General features: G+C 47.2%; 1 protein-coding gene across 1 annotated transcript in view; it reads right to left on the bottom strand.

The window, feature by feature from the left end:
• The window catches only part of LOC119406810 (uncharacterized), an 82,968-nt gene that overhangs the window by 18,336 nt on the left and 47,183 nt on the right, over nt 1-17,449 (bottom strand). Inside the window, exons 4-6 of the mRNA XM_037673545.1 lie at nt 16,152-16,292; nt 7,720-7,849; nt 2,356-2,535 (exon numbers count right to left, since the gene is read on the bottom strand). Of these exons, the coding sequence (XP_037529473.1) occupies nt 2,356-2,535; nt 7,720-7,849; nt 16,152-16,292 (451 nt within the window). The remainder of the gene's footprint in view (nt 1-2,355; nt 2,536-7,719; nt 7,850-16,151; nt 16,293-17,449) is intronic.

The raw sequence follows: 17,449 nt of genomic DNA, 5'->3' as shown, positions 1-17,449 counted from the left end.
TCGACTGAGAAGAACAAAAAGACGAAGATGGTTTCGTCTTGCTGTCATCTTAGGCGAATGCGTGACTTTTACCAGCGAAGTTGTTTAGGGTTTCGGTAGCTTGAGCTTCGTCGTAAAAAACTATCATCATCATTACCGGCAGGCCGGCGCTCTCTTTATTTTCTTTACAGTGCAGTTGTTTAAGCTATCGGTAACTTCTGCTCCGTCGTGCAAGCTCCTTAGGTGGGTACGCGCCAGAGGAATTGGGCAAGGCCCGCTACCGTGTACAGCAGGCGCACGTGTCAAACGAAAACGAACACGTGAAAAAGACAGAGAAAAAGAAAGGGATAGAAAGAAAGAGATAGAAAATATAAAGAAAGAGAGCGATTGAAAGAGAGAGGAAAAGTAAAATAGAGAGGAATAAAGGGAATAAAGACATTAGAAGATCGAAAGACGGAGAAGAACATAGAAAGAGAGAGAAAAAACAGACACGAAAAAGATTTAGAAAAAAAGAGTGCATCTTACAAAGAAATAATCTATGATGCCTCCTGTCCTGGACGTGGCAAAGAGGTCTTGTAATCTCCTGTTCACATCCGAGCCGTCTTTCATGCAGTGTAAGAAGCAGGCATTGTTGGGTTTTGATAAATCAATGTTCAAGTCACCGGCAATGATGAGGGGCATGGTCCCCTCGGCCGAGTTATTGTAGGAAACACTGACCCCGGGATTTGTGCAGTCCACGAGGTCCAAGTTGCGGACCACGTGAACGAGTGGATGGTAGTCGAGCGTCTTCCAGGGCTGTTTTGTCTTCAGCTCCTTCAATTTCATTGCATCTGCCGCGGTGATGTAGCGGTTACGGTGATCGGTTGATGACCCGAAGGTCGCGGGTTCGATCCCGGTCGCAGCGCTTGCATTTCGATGGAGGCGGAATGATAAAGGCACGTATGCTGTGCGATGTCAGTGCACGGTAAAGAACACTGGTAAAGAACAGAGGGAAAGTGGATAGGGAAAGTGGATAGGGAAAGTGGAGAGGGTGAGTGGAGAGGGGAAAAGGGAGAGGGGTAGAGGAGAGGGGAAATGGTGAGGGGCACTGGAGAGGAGGTGTGTGGAGAGGGTATGCGCATGCGCAGTAAGGGTGGTCACGCCGCACACCACCACCGGATTGAGCTCGACCTTAAGATACTTCGCATCTAAAATATGCGAGGTAGGACCTAGGTTCAATACCCGCATGGCACAGGTTTCAGCAGTGTCAATAAAGTGTGCTGCTCCATCGCTCTAATGCTGATCTCGCTAAGGCCCAACAGTCGCCCTGAAATGGGTCCACCAAAATGTTGCTGTCGTTTTTATCTGTAACTCCACGTTCATAGGGAATTGCACGTCTAAAATAAGTCAAACAAAGATATAGCCTACATTTCTGTGGCAGTATAGAGAAGAAGATACCTAGGAGACATCTCTAGATTCAATTTTCGCTAACCTAGAAGGTGCGTCACCCAGATGGCTTCCGTCTCACCAAGGTCTATGTTTGGGGAGACGATGTCCACGTAGAATGTGGCGGCGTGAGAATTGATCACCGAGGAAACTGTGCTGGAAGAAGGAAAAAACAACTCACTAACAAAACTTGAAACAGTGGCGTTGCACATAGGGTAGATAAAAGTGATCATGCTCTTTTGAAAATTTAAGTCAAGTTACGTTCATACACATCTAGAAATAAAGGAAAGACGAACGTAACGTGGGTTGTATGGGTGGCTGAATACACGTACAGTCGGGGTCAAAAGTTTCGAGACCACTACATTTGAAAATACCTTGAATTACGCAGTAATTTACGACTGCACTTGGTAGAACTACTCAGCACATGTGAACGTGTTTTAGAGGAGGCCAGAAGTCTAAATTCAAGGCTGACTGCCTGATTGGCGGGGATGTTAAGCTTTTTCTTGTTGCTCGCTATTTCTAAAGCTTTGACGCTCCCCGAAGAATTCGGCGATTTTCATCAGGTGAAGGGCAACTTGTACACAACGGTCCACTGTTAAGGGAACCCTGAAACGGCTCTGTGAAATTTTGTCAGCGTTTAGGCTACATCGTCATCAAATCATCCGCGCTAAAAATTAAGCGACGCACCGTTTACAGAGGCAGCCACCAGGACGAGTTTTTCGGCAACTAAGAAGATTCCTTTCTGAGAAATCCGTAAATCCGTATGGATTTTATTGTGGCTTCGTGCTACAAATAGGTGGTTGTCTATTTTCCCTTTCTTAACTCTTCTGCCACCTTGCGGTATTGCGCAGAACTCCTTTGCAATTCTATGTCTACGCTCCTTCTCACCACTGCCTTGCCCCCTCAACTCATCGAACACCGTGCCGTCGCTGGCCACTGAAGCGCCCTCACCGGTGCACTCGACGGATTGAGCTCCGTCGAGTGTGCCCGGCTACAGCGTACTTTGTCTGTGGTGCCCGAGAGCCGGGCGTCTGGCAACACAGACAAAGCGCGCGAAGTGGTGGATATCTGCTCCGCCAGGTGCTGCCACACTACCTGCTGTTCTATAATAGTTCTCTGCACGACGACAACCTGCAAAGACATGCGGACTAACAAAAAGGACGAGTATTTGAGAATGATCCCCGACGAGCGTAAACTCGGGCAATGCGGTTGTGCCTTCAGAAGTGAAGTTACAGCCGCAGACGTGTGGATTCCAGCGTTGACCGGATAGCGAGAGCCCGACGCCCGCTGCAGGCATTAGGGGAGCTGAAGAGACTCAGCTCCCCTAATGCCTTACAAGCCTTGCACGATGTCGCAGCTCTACAAACCACAAATTGCTAGATTTGTGGCACACGACACAGATAGGGCAATTCATGGCGTCCGAGAAAGGAAACCACGTGATAAACACCGTCGCTCAGCTCACGTCAACACGCAGCACGTTGTAACACAGGCAGACGACGCTCGCTGCCCATTGGAGGTTCAGTTACGTGAACTGGTCATATCCAATCAGCGTGGAAAGTTGGGCAAGTTGGTATATACCTTGCGAGGTCGGTGCGGTGCACCAGGTGCCACTGACGTATGAAAAATCATATATGGCGAAGGGCGCAAGATGTATGAACATGCAATTAAGGGTGCATGAGTGATCGCTTTCTAATGCCCTAGCTTTGCATCTGCCAGCGCACTGCTGGGAGTGCGAATGCCAAGCAGTTTTCAAAGACGCAACAGTTCTGTCTAAGGAAAGGAAGTTATTAGGACACAGAATTATCGAGGCGTTCCACATCAGGAGGAAAAGGAAGGGGTGCATCAGCCACCCAACGATTATTCTAACTGACAAAAACTTAACAATGTAGCTGACTGGGTTAGTTGGTTGTGAATACTTGAAAATAAACAGCGCAAAAAACTGACGGCGACGGAAAAGGAAACACACAGTACAAGCGCTGTGATGTACAGCGCTTGTCTTGTGTGTTTCCTTTTCCGTCGCCGTCCGTTTCTAGCGCTGTTTATTTTCAAATATGACAAGAATTATACGTATCTCCACTCCACGTACCACGTATTCAGCTGGGTCTACGGGGTTTTCTCACGTGTGTACATATGTTCTCATGCACATCGTGCTGTTTTCGTGGCCTGTTACGTGTCTTTTTGATGGCTTTTAGCTGTTTCATTGTTAACACCTTAACGTGCCTTCTTTCATGGCTTTTAGATGTTCCATTGTTAACGCCTAAGGGAAGAGTCACGTGGGCTGAGACTGTTAAAAAGGCTGCTTTCATCCTTCAATAAACCCTGTTGTTAGCCTGTGCTTTTGTCTCTCACTTCTTTCTTCGTGTGCCGTCCCACCGCGCAGTTTGATGAAAATGAACATCCAATCAGATCGATCGCTAGTGCTACGTAACATGGAACAATGGAACGTGGAAAGGCGCGAGAAGTTGAGAACTAGTTCGGCTGAACAGCTGCGATCTGTAGCAATTCACACGTTCAAAGTCTTGTAATAAATTACGAAGTTGACACTGAGAGCTTAAATTGGTATGCCACTGATTCTTAGGATGTGTTTTACCGGCTCAATGCATTTATACAGAATTGTCAGAACCGTTTAGGGAACATCGGAGCGTGGCGGCCGGTCTGCAAGACTGTCGGAAGGCGGCTGCAATTAGTTTCGCGCAGGCGCACCATGCGCGGTGCTATTTAGTCGCGTGAACGGTTCGCTTTGCGATGAATTGACGCGTGGCCGCAGACGGCAGTGGACGCGACGTCTCACAAAGGGCACTGCGCCTGCGCGAAAGTCGTTGCAGCCGTGAGCCGTCGGTTGCACTGAGCGGCCGCCACCCACTCCTATGTTCCCTTAAACAGTGGACCGCTGTGTACATATTTTTTGGATTTATATACAGCTCACGAACATCGCACTCCTCGATGCTTCCGGCTGTTTTGTTGTCATCTGCTGTTCATTACAAGTATGCATTGCTGTGTACACGCGTATGTGCCACATAGAATGTGGCGAATAATTTTGATAAGCCAAGTGGCCGGTTCTAGGTAATCAAGAAAATTCGTTTCAAAATTTACGCCTCAATCAAGCCTGTTGTTTTGCACGAACGACGGCTGTGCAGGCTCACGTATACTCAGCGTTCATCACTCAGGAAGATTCCTTCACTCAGGAAAATTGGCAATTCAGATTGATAAGTGCGAAACTTTCGCACTTATCAAGCAGACACGGTTTTCTCGTGGAGCAGTGCTGCATTGAAAAAACCGTGTCTGATCAATAGTTGTTTTCTTGTTAGTACAAAAAAGGAACATATTTGTAGATTGTCGTTTTAACGCTTTAAAGTATGGTAGTTAGCCGGGCGAGTCGGTTCAACTGGTTCCTTACTTGCAGCACGAAAGAACGGGGCCTAGAAAGAAGGAGGACGTAATGCAGCGCTCGTGTTACGTCCGTCTTTTTTTCCAAACCGCTGTTTGGTCATTCGCGCTGTATGTTATCGCTTTTACGGGCGCGGCGTACATCGTTACGGCAGTACTATGAAAACAATCAAAACATGTGCAAGAGAAGCAGTCCCGGGTATGGCATGAAACGCACAGGGCAGGCTCATGCTTTTGGTGTTATCCAAAAACTTGTTTAAAACGATACCTGATAGATGCTCCAACGAGACCGGCAAGAAAGAGACCCCGAAGACCGGCGACGCCCGCGAGTTGTTGACCGACGTACAATGGAACCACCTGAGCAATTTAAAGAAAGAGCCCGAAGGTCAACTTGTCTTGGTACACTCTCTATCCCATTCCATGTCAGTTCGTCTCAGTGGATCATATTGAAAATCAAACCTGCACAAAACAAAGGCCCTTAAGTGTCGTCTCTTCTTTCGGTTGAGCTCCTCAGCAATGGGGCCACTGCGAATGACTGTTATTATTGTTTACCATATCTTCATTAACTAAATGCAGCTCGCCAGCTTGCCTATGAACAGGCTGCACAAACTACAATATCGTTATACGGTACCGCGTGGCGGGAACGAGAGCTTCAGAGCCATAATGTGATAATGCAGTTCTGAGATTACATTAGCACAAATACACGTGTCAAAACGTAGCCTTTATCGACACTCCTAGCTGCTTCCAGGATCTTTCGCAACTTATTTATGCATGTTTTTTAAGTCAATTCATTCTTACTTTGCGGGAAGTTGATAAGTGACACTGAGCACGCAAAATGATGAGGTTTCGATAACCACCTCGGCATTTTGGCACCAGCTTAATGGTGGAATGGCGTCCCCTTATTCCTTCACCCTCATTGCTCCTGGGAGACTGCGCTGACCAGCTCAGAGCCGCAGGAGCAGTGTTGGCTGATCCAGCGGGCGCGTGGAGTGGTGCGAGCCAATGGGGCCCTGAACTAAGGGCTCCACCCTCAGAGGAATAGCTCGCACAAATAATAGTTTCTCTCTCTCTCTTTCTCTCGGCGGGTAACTAGATCGCAACTAGCTGATTGTGGTAACAACGCTTGACTATAAGGAAACAAAAATATTCAAAGCAAGCGGTTAGCAAGCAACCGTGACTGCATTCACCGCTTGTCTATCACTCAGCCCTTGCTTAGTTGCAACTGGCAGATAAAGTACATATTTGAGTTAGCGATATCTTCTAACCAGTGATAGTCGACGTGCAATTCCGTAAATCCAAACAGTTGCTAAAAGCTTCCAAACACTGAAAAGGGTTGTGGCAGCTGCGGACTAGTGGTGCGAAGACTGAGGAAACAGCCGAGCTGGTGGCCTTCCCCTTTCTCTCCACCTCTTCCTCACGTCACTTTCCCACCCCTTGCTATACTAAGCTATACTATACAAGGACATTGTCACGTCACTTCAGAGGTCCAGGCGGTGTTTATTGAAGGTACAGCAGCAGGGCTTTTGCCAAACGCATCGCTTGAGCTCGCTCTCCCGAGGGACAGCGCGCGCACTTCTTTCTTTCGTGGGCTGTGACTCTGCCCATGCATTTCACCTACTACTACAGGTGGCAATGCTGTGATTTACCCCCTCCTCCTGTCTCTCCTCCTCACCCTCAGCTCCCTTTCCCACCACTTGCCATACTATGCCGTACATGGCAATGCTATGCTTCAGCTTGTCCCCTCCTCCTCACCCTCACATCACTGCTAACCCTCAATTCCATTTCCCACCACCTTGTTGTACTATACTGTTCTCCTTTCTTGGCTTTGCGTGCCTTGTAATAGCTAGCCTGGGCTCTCTCTCTCTTAACGAGGCTCCTCCTCACTCAACCAGTTAATGCGGGACAACGGAGTTTTGCCAAGCTTAAGCATCTCCGCTCTTAGAAAGTTCGGCAGTATGTTGCACTCTGTGACACTTGAAGGTGAAAGCCTGCCGCATGCATGCTAACACATAAAGTTATAGAATCGGGGACCACGCTTCTTGCAAGACATAACAGTGAGAGACACGCATTCAGTCACCTTCACGTTCTCAGTCGACTGCGTTCTTTCCTTACCCCCTGAAACTTTTTGCGCATCACTTGGTGTTGCACTACGTCCTGGAGCGGCCCACCTTTGACCAAGCAACGATGCCATGTGATGCATCACGTGATGCCTCAACGACGTCACAATTGTAAGCGATGATGACGTCATGATGACGTCAAATGGTGACGTAACAACATGACATCATTAGCGGCGTGTCGGCGTGGACGTTTGCACCCCTTTATTCGCCTGTCGTGTTTCGCTCAAGTCTGCTCAGGAAGACACAACGCTTTCGCCCTAATAAACTGCAGTGATGGGCAACTAAGACTATTTTAACGAATAACTCGGTCCCACTGTATGCAAAGCGATGAATTTTGGCTAAAGGAGAGAGATGTTTCCAAAGCAGAGAACGTATAACAAAACTTTATGAAACTTTTAGCCATTCTGTGGCGTCAAGGTGTCTTCTTAATTTAGCTGCGTTGGTGCGCTGTAAATTAGGCAGGCCTACTGGTCTTAGTTAACGGATTCTATTTACTTTCTCCGTCTAGAATTTTTGTTCCGCTTTACGTAGTTAATCCTGACGCCAGTTACATTATTGTCGCCAGTAGTGACTATTCTATAGAGAAAATCGATACCGATCGCAAAAAGAAGTTATATTGCGCATCGGCTGCAGTAGTTTTCTGACAGGTACTTTGCTTGAAACAGCCGCAGTTCTGCTTGTAATGATCAGTAACTGGGTTTGTAGGAAACAAAAAAACTTCATAAATTCTAGTTCTTTGTCCTTCTCCATCTTTAGGGCCAGCTGATGTTAATGTTCCACAAATATAATTTCTCCGAGAGACACGGCTCACCTGGTCGTAGCGCGTGATGATTCCTGCCAGCATAGGATCGCAGTCTCGATACCAGTAGGTAAGCGCCAGGCCCGTGAAAGTCGTTGACAGCACGAAGAACGCCAGCATGGTAGTACCAACCCACATAACTCTGCCGACAGGGGAGTTCAAGCATGCGATTATATTAGAGGCATTCATTCCTACAGACCTCTTTACTAGAGAACATACTTCATCATTGCGGCACCAGTGTATGTTTCGTTGCGGGTAGTCGATATAGCTTTAGACAGGAGAACTCGCAGGTCAGGAAGCTAGGCGGGTAGACGAGATTAAGAAGTCTGCAGGAATAACGTTGGCGCAGAAAGCACAGTACCGCCGGGTTGATTTGCGAAGCATGCGAGAAGTCTGCCCTGCAGTGAGAGTAGCGGGGCTGATGCTAACATTGATGATGATGATTAATGCTATACGAAGCCACCACCTCATTTGTATTCAGGTGAAACCTTCGGGCTTTGCAGGCGCGTGTGCTACATACAGAGAGCCGCAATGGTGTTAAATGGGACAATGCTAGTTAGGTGATCAATACCTTCGACAGCGCTTTATTAGAACATAGAAAAATTATGACTGATTTCTACATTAAATTAATTTGGTTAGCACGTAAGTGAAACGTGTTGTCACAGAAGTGGTTCATTGCCGATTGTGCATTGATGTATGAGAGATTGTAAAATGTTGTTGTTTGGCAGATATAGCACCGCTTGATGTGGACGGCGCCACGTTGAAACCTAGTGGCACATATTCGTACCGACGACAAACACCTATGATCATGATTTAAACCTTGCAGTAGCTGAAGTTGTCAAGATAGACCTGGACTCAGCCTATAGTGAATCCCACGCAGAGATGGCATCAGCAAGCACAAATGATACTCGATATGTACTCCTTCAAAGCATCGTGAAACGCGAAGAGAAACACGACGAGCGCCATGCCTTCGCTCTAGACTAGCCGTTAGTTCTCACAGGGCGAGCGGGGAACGCGATGCGACAGCCAGGCGAGCGCCGGAGAGTTTTACAGCGAAAGCTGTTATGAGATCATTTCACCGGCCGTTTTTGGCGCCGTAGTTGTCCGCCGCCGCCGCCGCCGCCGGTGTCCGTAACTAGTATCGCTCGAATTAAGAAAAAAAAATTCGACAGATCCCTCGCACCGTGGGAATCGATGTTATGCGAAGCATGCGCGGGATGGTGCCGGCGGCGCAATTTTTCACATTGAGCGAAACGTTACTGATTGACGCTAGCGAAATGTGGAAGTGGTATACGCACACTCATATGTTGAAGAGTCGCATATGTATTATATAAGCAGTTGTTTCCTGTTGCGTAGCGGCGCCAATGACAACATGGTCGTTACCAACACCAGACGCGGTAAGCTGATATGTAGTGCTTTTATTCTTCAATACTGTATTGCGCGAATCCGAACAGGACAAAGAAGGAACACAGATTCACAGGACAGGCGTTACTCGCAACTAAGCTTCATTTGGCAGTTTCCCTAGATATATGGTACGCAGCCGAGTGGCACGCGCAGGCGCAGTGCACGTATGCTGCAGTCACAGTTGCAGTTGCTACACTTGCGTTAGCGCTGTTATGCTGATTTTTGCCCGTTATGACGGATAACGCACGCACGTTTCACAGACCTGTGTGTGTGTGTGTAGGATGGGTTCTTGACAGTTCTTGAAAGAGGTCTTCATCACCGTGATCAGTGAGCACCAGCAGCCGGACCGGACTTGTTATGGGATCCGTTCGATATCGCGGCTACGAGGGGTATAAGTGTAGCGAAGTGCGAGGTATAGTGCAGCTCGTGGAAATCCTGGGTGCCTCTTGCGATAAAATCATCTATGATGCCTCATGTCCTGGACGTGGCAGCGACGTCTTTTGATGCCCTGTCCACATCCAAGCCGTCTTTCACGCAGTATAAGGACCAGACGTTGGTTGGTCTTGATAAGTCAACGTTGAAGTCACCGGTAATGATGAGAGGCCTGGTCCTCTCGGCAAATTTATTGTAGAGAATCTTTCACCCCGGATTTTTTTAATCCACGAAGTCCACGTTGCGGACCACGTGGACGAGTGGATGGTAGTTGAGCGTCATCCAGGGGTGCTCTGTCTTCAGCTCCCTCACTTTCCTTGCATCGCCCGCGGTGGTGTAGTGGTTACGTTGCTCGGCTGCTTACTCGAAGGTGGCGGGTTCGATCCCGGCCGCGGCGGTCGCATTTCGATGGAAGCAAATTGCTAGATGCCCGTGCACTTGCAATCGCGGTGCATGTTAAAGAATACCAGATGGTCAAAATTTCCGCAACCCTTCGCTATGGCGTCTCTCATAATCATATCGTGGTTTTGGGACATAAAACCCCAACAAATATATTACTGTCACTTTCCTGGCGTCTCAATTTATGTGTTCGCCGTAACTGTGTTGGTTGAGACTCTGTATCACCTGTGGCACATACCCGCATAACATGAACTCTGGTATGCGGGTATGTGCCACACGTGACTGAGAGAAAGGGTTTTATGACGTACGCGACAGGTATTTTGCCTTATTCATGTCATGACCAGTCAATCGTGTTCGTCATACAATGATCCCCTGCTATGCCAATTTTGGTATATTACAAGTTATGGAGACGACCAGGAGAACGCCCAGAGGTAGGCGGCTAGATAGATAGATAGATAGATAGATAGATACGTAGATAGAAACGGCCAAAGTGCCTGAGGTTCGCTAAGGAATGCTTCGCATTTAAAACGAAATAAGAAAAAAATTCCAGGATGGAACGAGGTTCGAACCTGGGCCCTCTAAGAGGGAGCCCAGTATTCAACCTCTGAGCCATGCCGGTGCTTGAAACTGCTTTGCAAAAAGGTCCCATACAGGCTTCATGTCGGGAAGGAACCACATTAGCATATGCAATATAGCGTGGTAGAAGAGTGAAATAAGCACCAAGCGTCGCACAACGCGAATTCTGTAACCAGGCGTCAAACAATGCGCATTGCGCAACGAGTAGGTTGTTGAATGCTTCCAACCCATTACAAAGGGCTCTACCATAATTCTTCATCGTCATCAGGCACAGCATCAACAAAGTGCGCATAATGCCTTACATGAGTTTAGCAGGTACCATGGCTCTCCGTAGAATGGCGAAAAATAAATGGCACAGTGCCTGCTGCCCTAGTTCTAAAAAATTACAATGATTTATAGCGTAGTGGGTTCCTCGCAAGTGCACTTGTATTGGTTGCCAAGGAAGCCCATAAGCGCATGATCCACTTCCTCGGGGTCTCAGTAAAATTACAATGATTTAGAGCGTAGTGGGTTCCTCGCAAGTGCACTTGTATTGGTTGCCAAGGAAGCCCATAAGCGCATGACCCATTTCCTCGGGGTCTTAGTAAAGTTCTTCGCCACCCCCCCCCCCCCGTCTCTCGCCAAGTCAACGTATGTTATACAGCAAGACGAGAGAGGGAAATAGCGACCGGCCGTCACTCAATGCAAATTACATAACTGGTGGGCCGTTTGAAGCTTCCAACCCATTACAAAGGGCCGAGCCATAATTCTTCATCGTCATCAGTCGTCGCGTCAACAGAGCGCACATAATGCTTTACAGACGTGTAGCTGATGCCTCGCTTCTCCGCAGAATGACGAATAATGGCTTAGTAGGTGCTTCCCAAGTTCACAAAAATTGTGATTTATGGCGTAGTGGGTACCTTTCTAGTGTACTTGTATTGTAGCCCCAAGAGAACTTACAACGGGCTCTAGAAACGCTGCTCTTCCAGCTTTCGCTGTGACTGTGCTGCGGTTTCAGCGCAGGCCTGGCGTTTTTTTTTTTTGAATATGGATGGATGCTATGAGCCGGGCTTGGGCTAGCGCTGCCACCTCGCGGTATGTTAAAGCGTTGACGGAATTACACTTCTCCTATTGTAAACGCGCCAAATGAAATGGTCGTAGCAACGGCGCACTGGCGGAGCTTTCATGACGCATTTCCGTGACGGAAATACGTCATGAGAGCCTTGGTGGACCCTGGCATAAAACACTTTCGTGTTAAAAGTTTCTCACAGAATATGATGGAAAGCTGGGCCAGACCGAATCAGCTTCCATGCATTTTCTGGTGATCATTACACGCTTTTACGTTAGTGACATTTGAAAGAGCATGAAACCTCATACTTGGAGACTTGTTTCTATCAGCACATGAGAAGGTGTTTCTCAATACACTGTAAACTCGTGACGCAGTATCACGAGTTTACCAAAAGCGCCATCTTTTTTCGTGTGCCCGAAATCCAGCTTATTAATTCGCAGTTACAGGCTGTAGGAAGGCTAGCTTCTCGTCAGATGACCTCAAAAAGATGAGACTAGAGCTTTTACGCACGCCCTAAACAAAGAGATCCATGTTTACATGAATGACTCTATGTGGGGAAGTAACGGTGCATTTGCTGCCGCATTTCTAACGTTTTCATCAAATCAAGACTTCATGCACCACAACACCTCTAAGTTTTTCACACCATCGCTCTTGCTGCTGCTCTGGCCGGAGTGGAATATCTTGAAGAAGAACCCAGTTGGCCCATGGCCCTCGAAGCGACGAGATGCTTTATAGAATTAAAAGACAATAGCCACAGTAAGAAGAGCCTCGCCAAAATAGTTTTTTTATTGTAACAATCTGCGAAACCCCGAGCATTCTTTGTATAACAGCAATTCACCATTAAAGCTGCAGTGGCGAGCAAATATTTAAAAGAAACACGCAAACTGTACTGTCGACTGTGGTTCGGAGTAGTTTCTTATACAGCTGTGACATTGAAATGGCAGACCAATCTGTGTACATCAAGTGCAGATGTGCCACACATGCGCACACAATGTACTTCCTCAGCCACTGCTTTCGTTTAGACAAATGTTGCCCGACTCTTCAGTAAGCCTAGCGTAGACGGGATGATTAATCGGCCTTCGGGCCTTGTTTCGTTGTCGTCTCTCCGCTCCCCTTGATCTAGTTTTCACCGCGTGACGTATGTACATTCTGAAACTCTGTTTACAGTCCTGGAACATGTTGCACAGTACAAGGTATGAACGTTGTAGTATTATTAAAAGATGACTGATCCCTCCGTTACAGGAATCGGTATAACACGAGTGTGAAACATGTCGTCACACAACTAGTTTATATTGGTATATGAGGGCTTGTACAATACCTATTGTTGTTCGGCAGATATAACACCGCTTGACGTGGACGCACCCAGGTGGACGCCTGATGGCACATCTCCGTGCTGACGACTAACGCCCACGATCGTGATTTAATCCTTGCTGTAGCTGAAGTTATCAAGATACACCTGGACACCGCATATGGTGCTCTCACCACAAGTTTGCGTTGAGAGCACGAAGGTCACTTCGCTCACTGCAGCTGCCGCTTTTCGAAAGGAAAGGAGTGCGCTGCTCCCAGAAAAATAAGTTACAACTGTGACAGTTCGCGCTCATCCTATGTGTGTTCGTTCCGTGCGTCCTTTCTGGTTGAGCAGCGCGTTGCAAGTTTCGAACTGCTTGCCGTTCTTTGCGTGACATTACAATTTGTAGCTATATAGCACTCATTCCTTCGCCCTTGGGGCGAAAGAAAACACAACACATGCTCAACTACGTCTGTGAAGGCACGTTTCACTTTCGTGTTATACCGATTCCTATGACAGAGGGATCAGCCATGTTTTTTTTTCTATATGGATGGATGCTATGAGCGAAGCATGGGCTAATGCCGACACCTCGCGGTGCGTTAAAGCATTGACGAAATTACACTTCTCCTATTGGAAACGCGCCGAAGGGGACGGTCGTAGCAACGGCGCGTTGCCGGAGCTAATTGCGGAGGCAACCAAGTTTTTTTTCTAGTCTGGTGGCAGCCATGTCACCGCCCGGTTATAAAGGGGACGCTCATAGCATCTATCAATCTTTCTATCCATCCAAGAGCACAGTGAGAGGAAAGTGAAAGAAAAAAAATTGGCCGCGTATCTGCGTGCTTCGCTGCAAATGTCGTCTAAAGACGATAGAAGAGGCGCTGCGTGAGATATGGACGCCATCTGGCAATACGTCGGGAACATGAGTGCTGTGTTGCGGAGCGGTAGTCCCGGCGCAGCAGCAGGCGAAGACCGGCGGTGACCAAAACGACCGGCGGGGACGCCAGCGAGCCCGAACACGTGGTTTGGCGCGAAGCGCTGAATCAGAAGAAACGTCTGCACTCAACGAGTACTCTCCACACACTCTTTTATTTACACGTCGCCTTGCTAAAACAGGAATGTCAGAGCGGCGCCCCATGGCAATCGTACAGTGCAATACAGAACCGAAACCGAAACACAACAATGAGCTCATTCAGAGGGCACGGAGGAAGTCAAGTTTAACGCGCAGTCGCATTTTCAGCGCAGCTTAAGAAACTAGGGTCTTTAGAATTACGTATGTATGCATTTTCTATTAAAGGAACACACCACCTAATACTTACCTAGTGATGTTGTGCCTCAGATATGCGTAAGGTGTGCTTTTTGATCGACAATGTACACAAGTATGAACCTAGTGAGCCGTTCAAGATACCTGGCCCTTGGGCAAGTGGTTGAACTTTGGCCGAGTGGCTGAATCGAGTGACGTGCCGACAAACAGAAAGACAGACCAAAATTTCTCCGTTTAAGTATCCCAAGAAAGACTATCGTCTTTAAAAATGCACGTCCACGTACCTCCGTTGTGTGTTAAGGGGTAGCTTGATGTACGAGTGCTCGCATATGCTGATGATGTTGCATTTATATGTATTAACAAAGATAATGTAAAAATAGCCCTGCAGATCAAGCAAATCTTTTGCGACCAAACTGGTAGTTTATTGAACAGATACAAAAGTTTTGGATTATGGCATGGTTCGTGGCAGCAGACACCCACTGTCTATGAGAAACTGCAGTGGAGCACAGTACCCAACAAATACTTAGGCGTACCTCTAGATATAGATAAACTACGCAGTTTTGGAGAGACAAGGCGGATGAAATGAGCACAAAGACTTTATGCTGGGGTGGGCAGCATTTGTAAATATTTACAAGATGCACGGTATGTAACGTTTTTTTTTTGGCAGCTAAAATGCGGTACGTTCTCCAGGTTATCTACTGCACAAGAAATAATATTCAGCGTTTTCACAGCATATTTGCAGCATTTGCCTGGAATTCTAAATACGAGCGAAAATCTCGGACTAATCTTTTCCGGAAGGTCAGAGAAGTTGGGTTGGGGTTGAGTCACCTGTTCTTGAAGCAGGTGATTAGTAGATTCTTATTCTTAAGAGATCAGCAAAACCCTTTCATCCGTACAATTATTCAGGTCATGTTACCGGGAGCTATACCAGAATTTGTTGTCTGGTATACGAGGCATGTTTGTGGCGTGGGGAGTGAATTGTCTTTTGTGTAGCAAACCAGAAACGGCAGAACACGTTTTTATTGACTGTAGGGACGCTGTGTTTTGTTAGGATGTTCTGTAGAGGAAATTGAAGAAGGAACTACCAATTGATGCCTACGGTATTCGTTTTCTGCCTGTTCGAGGAAATAGTGTCCCGTATGACCTATTGACGCTGCTAGGTCTTTATAGCATATTGAGGTCACCTATGGATATACGAAATGCTGAGCCCCAAACGCGATCGGTTAACGCCTACTTTGTTGAACAGATCACGAGGCTCAGAGAAATGCTGGAGCACCGAGGGGCAAGTGACGGAATTATTTGTATATTAGAACCATTGAAACAGTTAAAAGCGCATAAGTACATCCAGCTAGCCTTAGGAATGCTGCTGGGCGATGTGTGGCACATGAGTGTATATATATATATATATATATATATATATATATATATATATATATATATATATATATATATATATATATATATATATATATATATATATATATATATATATATATATATACATATATATATAATGTATTAACATTGTAATAAAAAACAAGTTTGGTGGTAGCTCAGTGGGCTAAACGCCCGTCAGCCATCATCGCGGACCGAGAGGTCGTGGGTTCGATTCCTGTCAAGGGAACTTTTTGTTATAGTTTCTTTTTTCCTTTGCCGTTTCATGGCGTTCATTTTGCTGACGTATTCTCGTGACGGAAATACGTCATGAATGTCATGGTGGACCCCGGTATAATGCACTTTCGTGTTAATAATTGCTTGGGTTTTACTTACCAAGCTACGATTATGATGAAGCAGGCCGTAATGGAAAACTCGGGAATAATGTGGACGGCCTGGCGTTCTGCAAAGCCCACCTAATTATAAGCAAGCGTTTCTTTTTGCACTTTGCCTCCATCGAAAAGCGGTCGCCGTGGCCGGGAATCAAACCCGCACCCTCGAGCTTAGCAGCACGTCAACTTATGTGAGAAGCTGCCAAGGCAGTTGTGGTGGAAACTGTGGTCTAGATTATATGAAAAAAAAGAGGGCCACGAGGAACCGACCTGCGAGCGCTGTGGATGCTTCTTGCGGCCAGAAACCTCTGGGCGACCATCTGGTCCATGCCTTCGCGCACTAGATGGAAAGGCAGTGTAGCCACCAGGTGCGTCCACACGGTCTCGTCGCTGCTTGCGTCCGCCTCGAATCTGGTGGCACAGTGGAAGAACCACATCAGATTCAAAGGAGCAACAACATATACAGTGCCACAGAATAAACAATTGGGCTTGTTGAATTCTACTGCATTCACTTTTATTCAAGTGTACATCGTCACACTAAGGAAGGGAGGAAAAAAAAACCCTGTTGAGTGAGTTGACTGAGTTAAATCTTGAAACTATATGAAGCAACAATGGTCAGTGCAGGAACCTAAACAACAGGACAAGGAGCTTACCTACGGCGCATACCGGCAAGTCCTACGCAGGATTAAAGGAATGCTCAAACTGTGACTGTCAGTGTACAGGTCTTCAAACACAGGAATCTCCGAAACGCCCACATCCCCCCTTTCCCCATGCTCAAAGGCACGCTCAAGCAAACAGAGTTTACAGCACGACGGCATGCCTTCTTGCTTTCACTGCGGAACTGTATAGGCTAGGGGCATGTGCATTTTTCCTGCGCGTCCACAAAAACGGCTAATTTCCTCCCGATCCCCGAGACGGCAGTAATGGTAAGCGCTAGGGAAGTTACGTGCGAGAGGGTTGGCGAAGTCTCGTTGCCGAAGCAACTGATCATCGCACACGGTGGCAGCTGAAGCGGGCTTCGAGAAAACGCAATGCACCTGGGAAACGGATATCATAATTGAGGGTACAATGCTGTCGGGACTTCATTGCTTCGTCTATGGCGGTCGCAGACGCGCGGACGTCTGATTCGCAAGTTGATACAAACTAATAAAAAAAAACGCCAGGCCTGCGCTGAAACAGCAGCACAGTCACAGCGAAAGCTGGAAGAGCGGCGTTTCTAGAGCCCGTTAAGCTCTCTTGGGGCTTGAATACAAGTACACTAGAAAGGTACCCACTACGCCATAAATCACAATTTTTGTGAACTTGGGAAGCACCTACTAAGCCATTATTCGTCATTCTGCGGAGAAGCGAGGCACCAGCTACACGTCTGTAAGGCATTATGTGCACTTTGTTGACGCGACGACAGATGACGATGAAGAATTATGGTTCAGCCCTTTGTAATGGGTTGGAATCTTTAAACGACCCACCAGTTATGTAATTTGCATTGGGTGACTCCCGGTCGCTATTTCCCTCTCCCGTCATGCTGTATAACATACGTTGACGTGGGAGAGAGACGGGAGGGGGGGGTG

This window comes from Rhipicephalus sanguineus, chromosome 10, assembly GCF_013339695.2.
Source record: "Rhipicephalus sanguineus isolate Rsan-2018 chromosome 10, BIME_Rsan_1.4, whole genome shotgun sequence".
NCBI classification, from domain to species: domain Eukaryota; kingdom Metazoa; phylum Arthropoda; class Arachnida; order Ixodida; family Ixodidae; genus Rhipicephalus; species Rhipicephalus sanguineus.
This window is presented reverse-complemented; position numbering and strand designations above follow the sequence as displayed.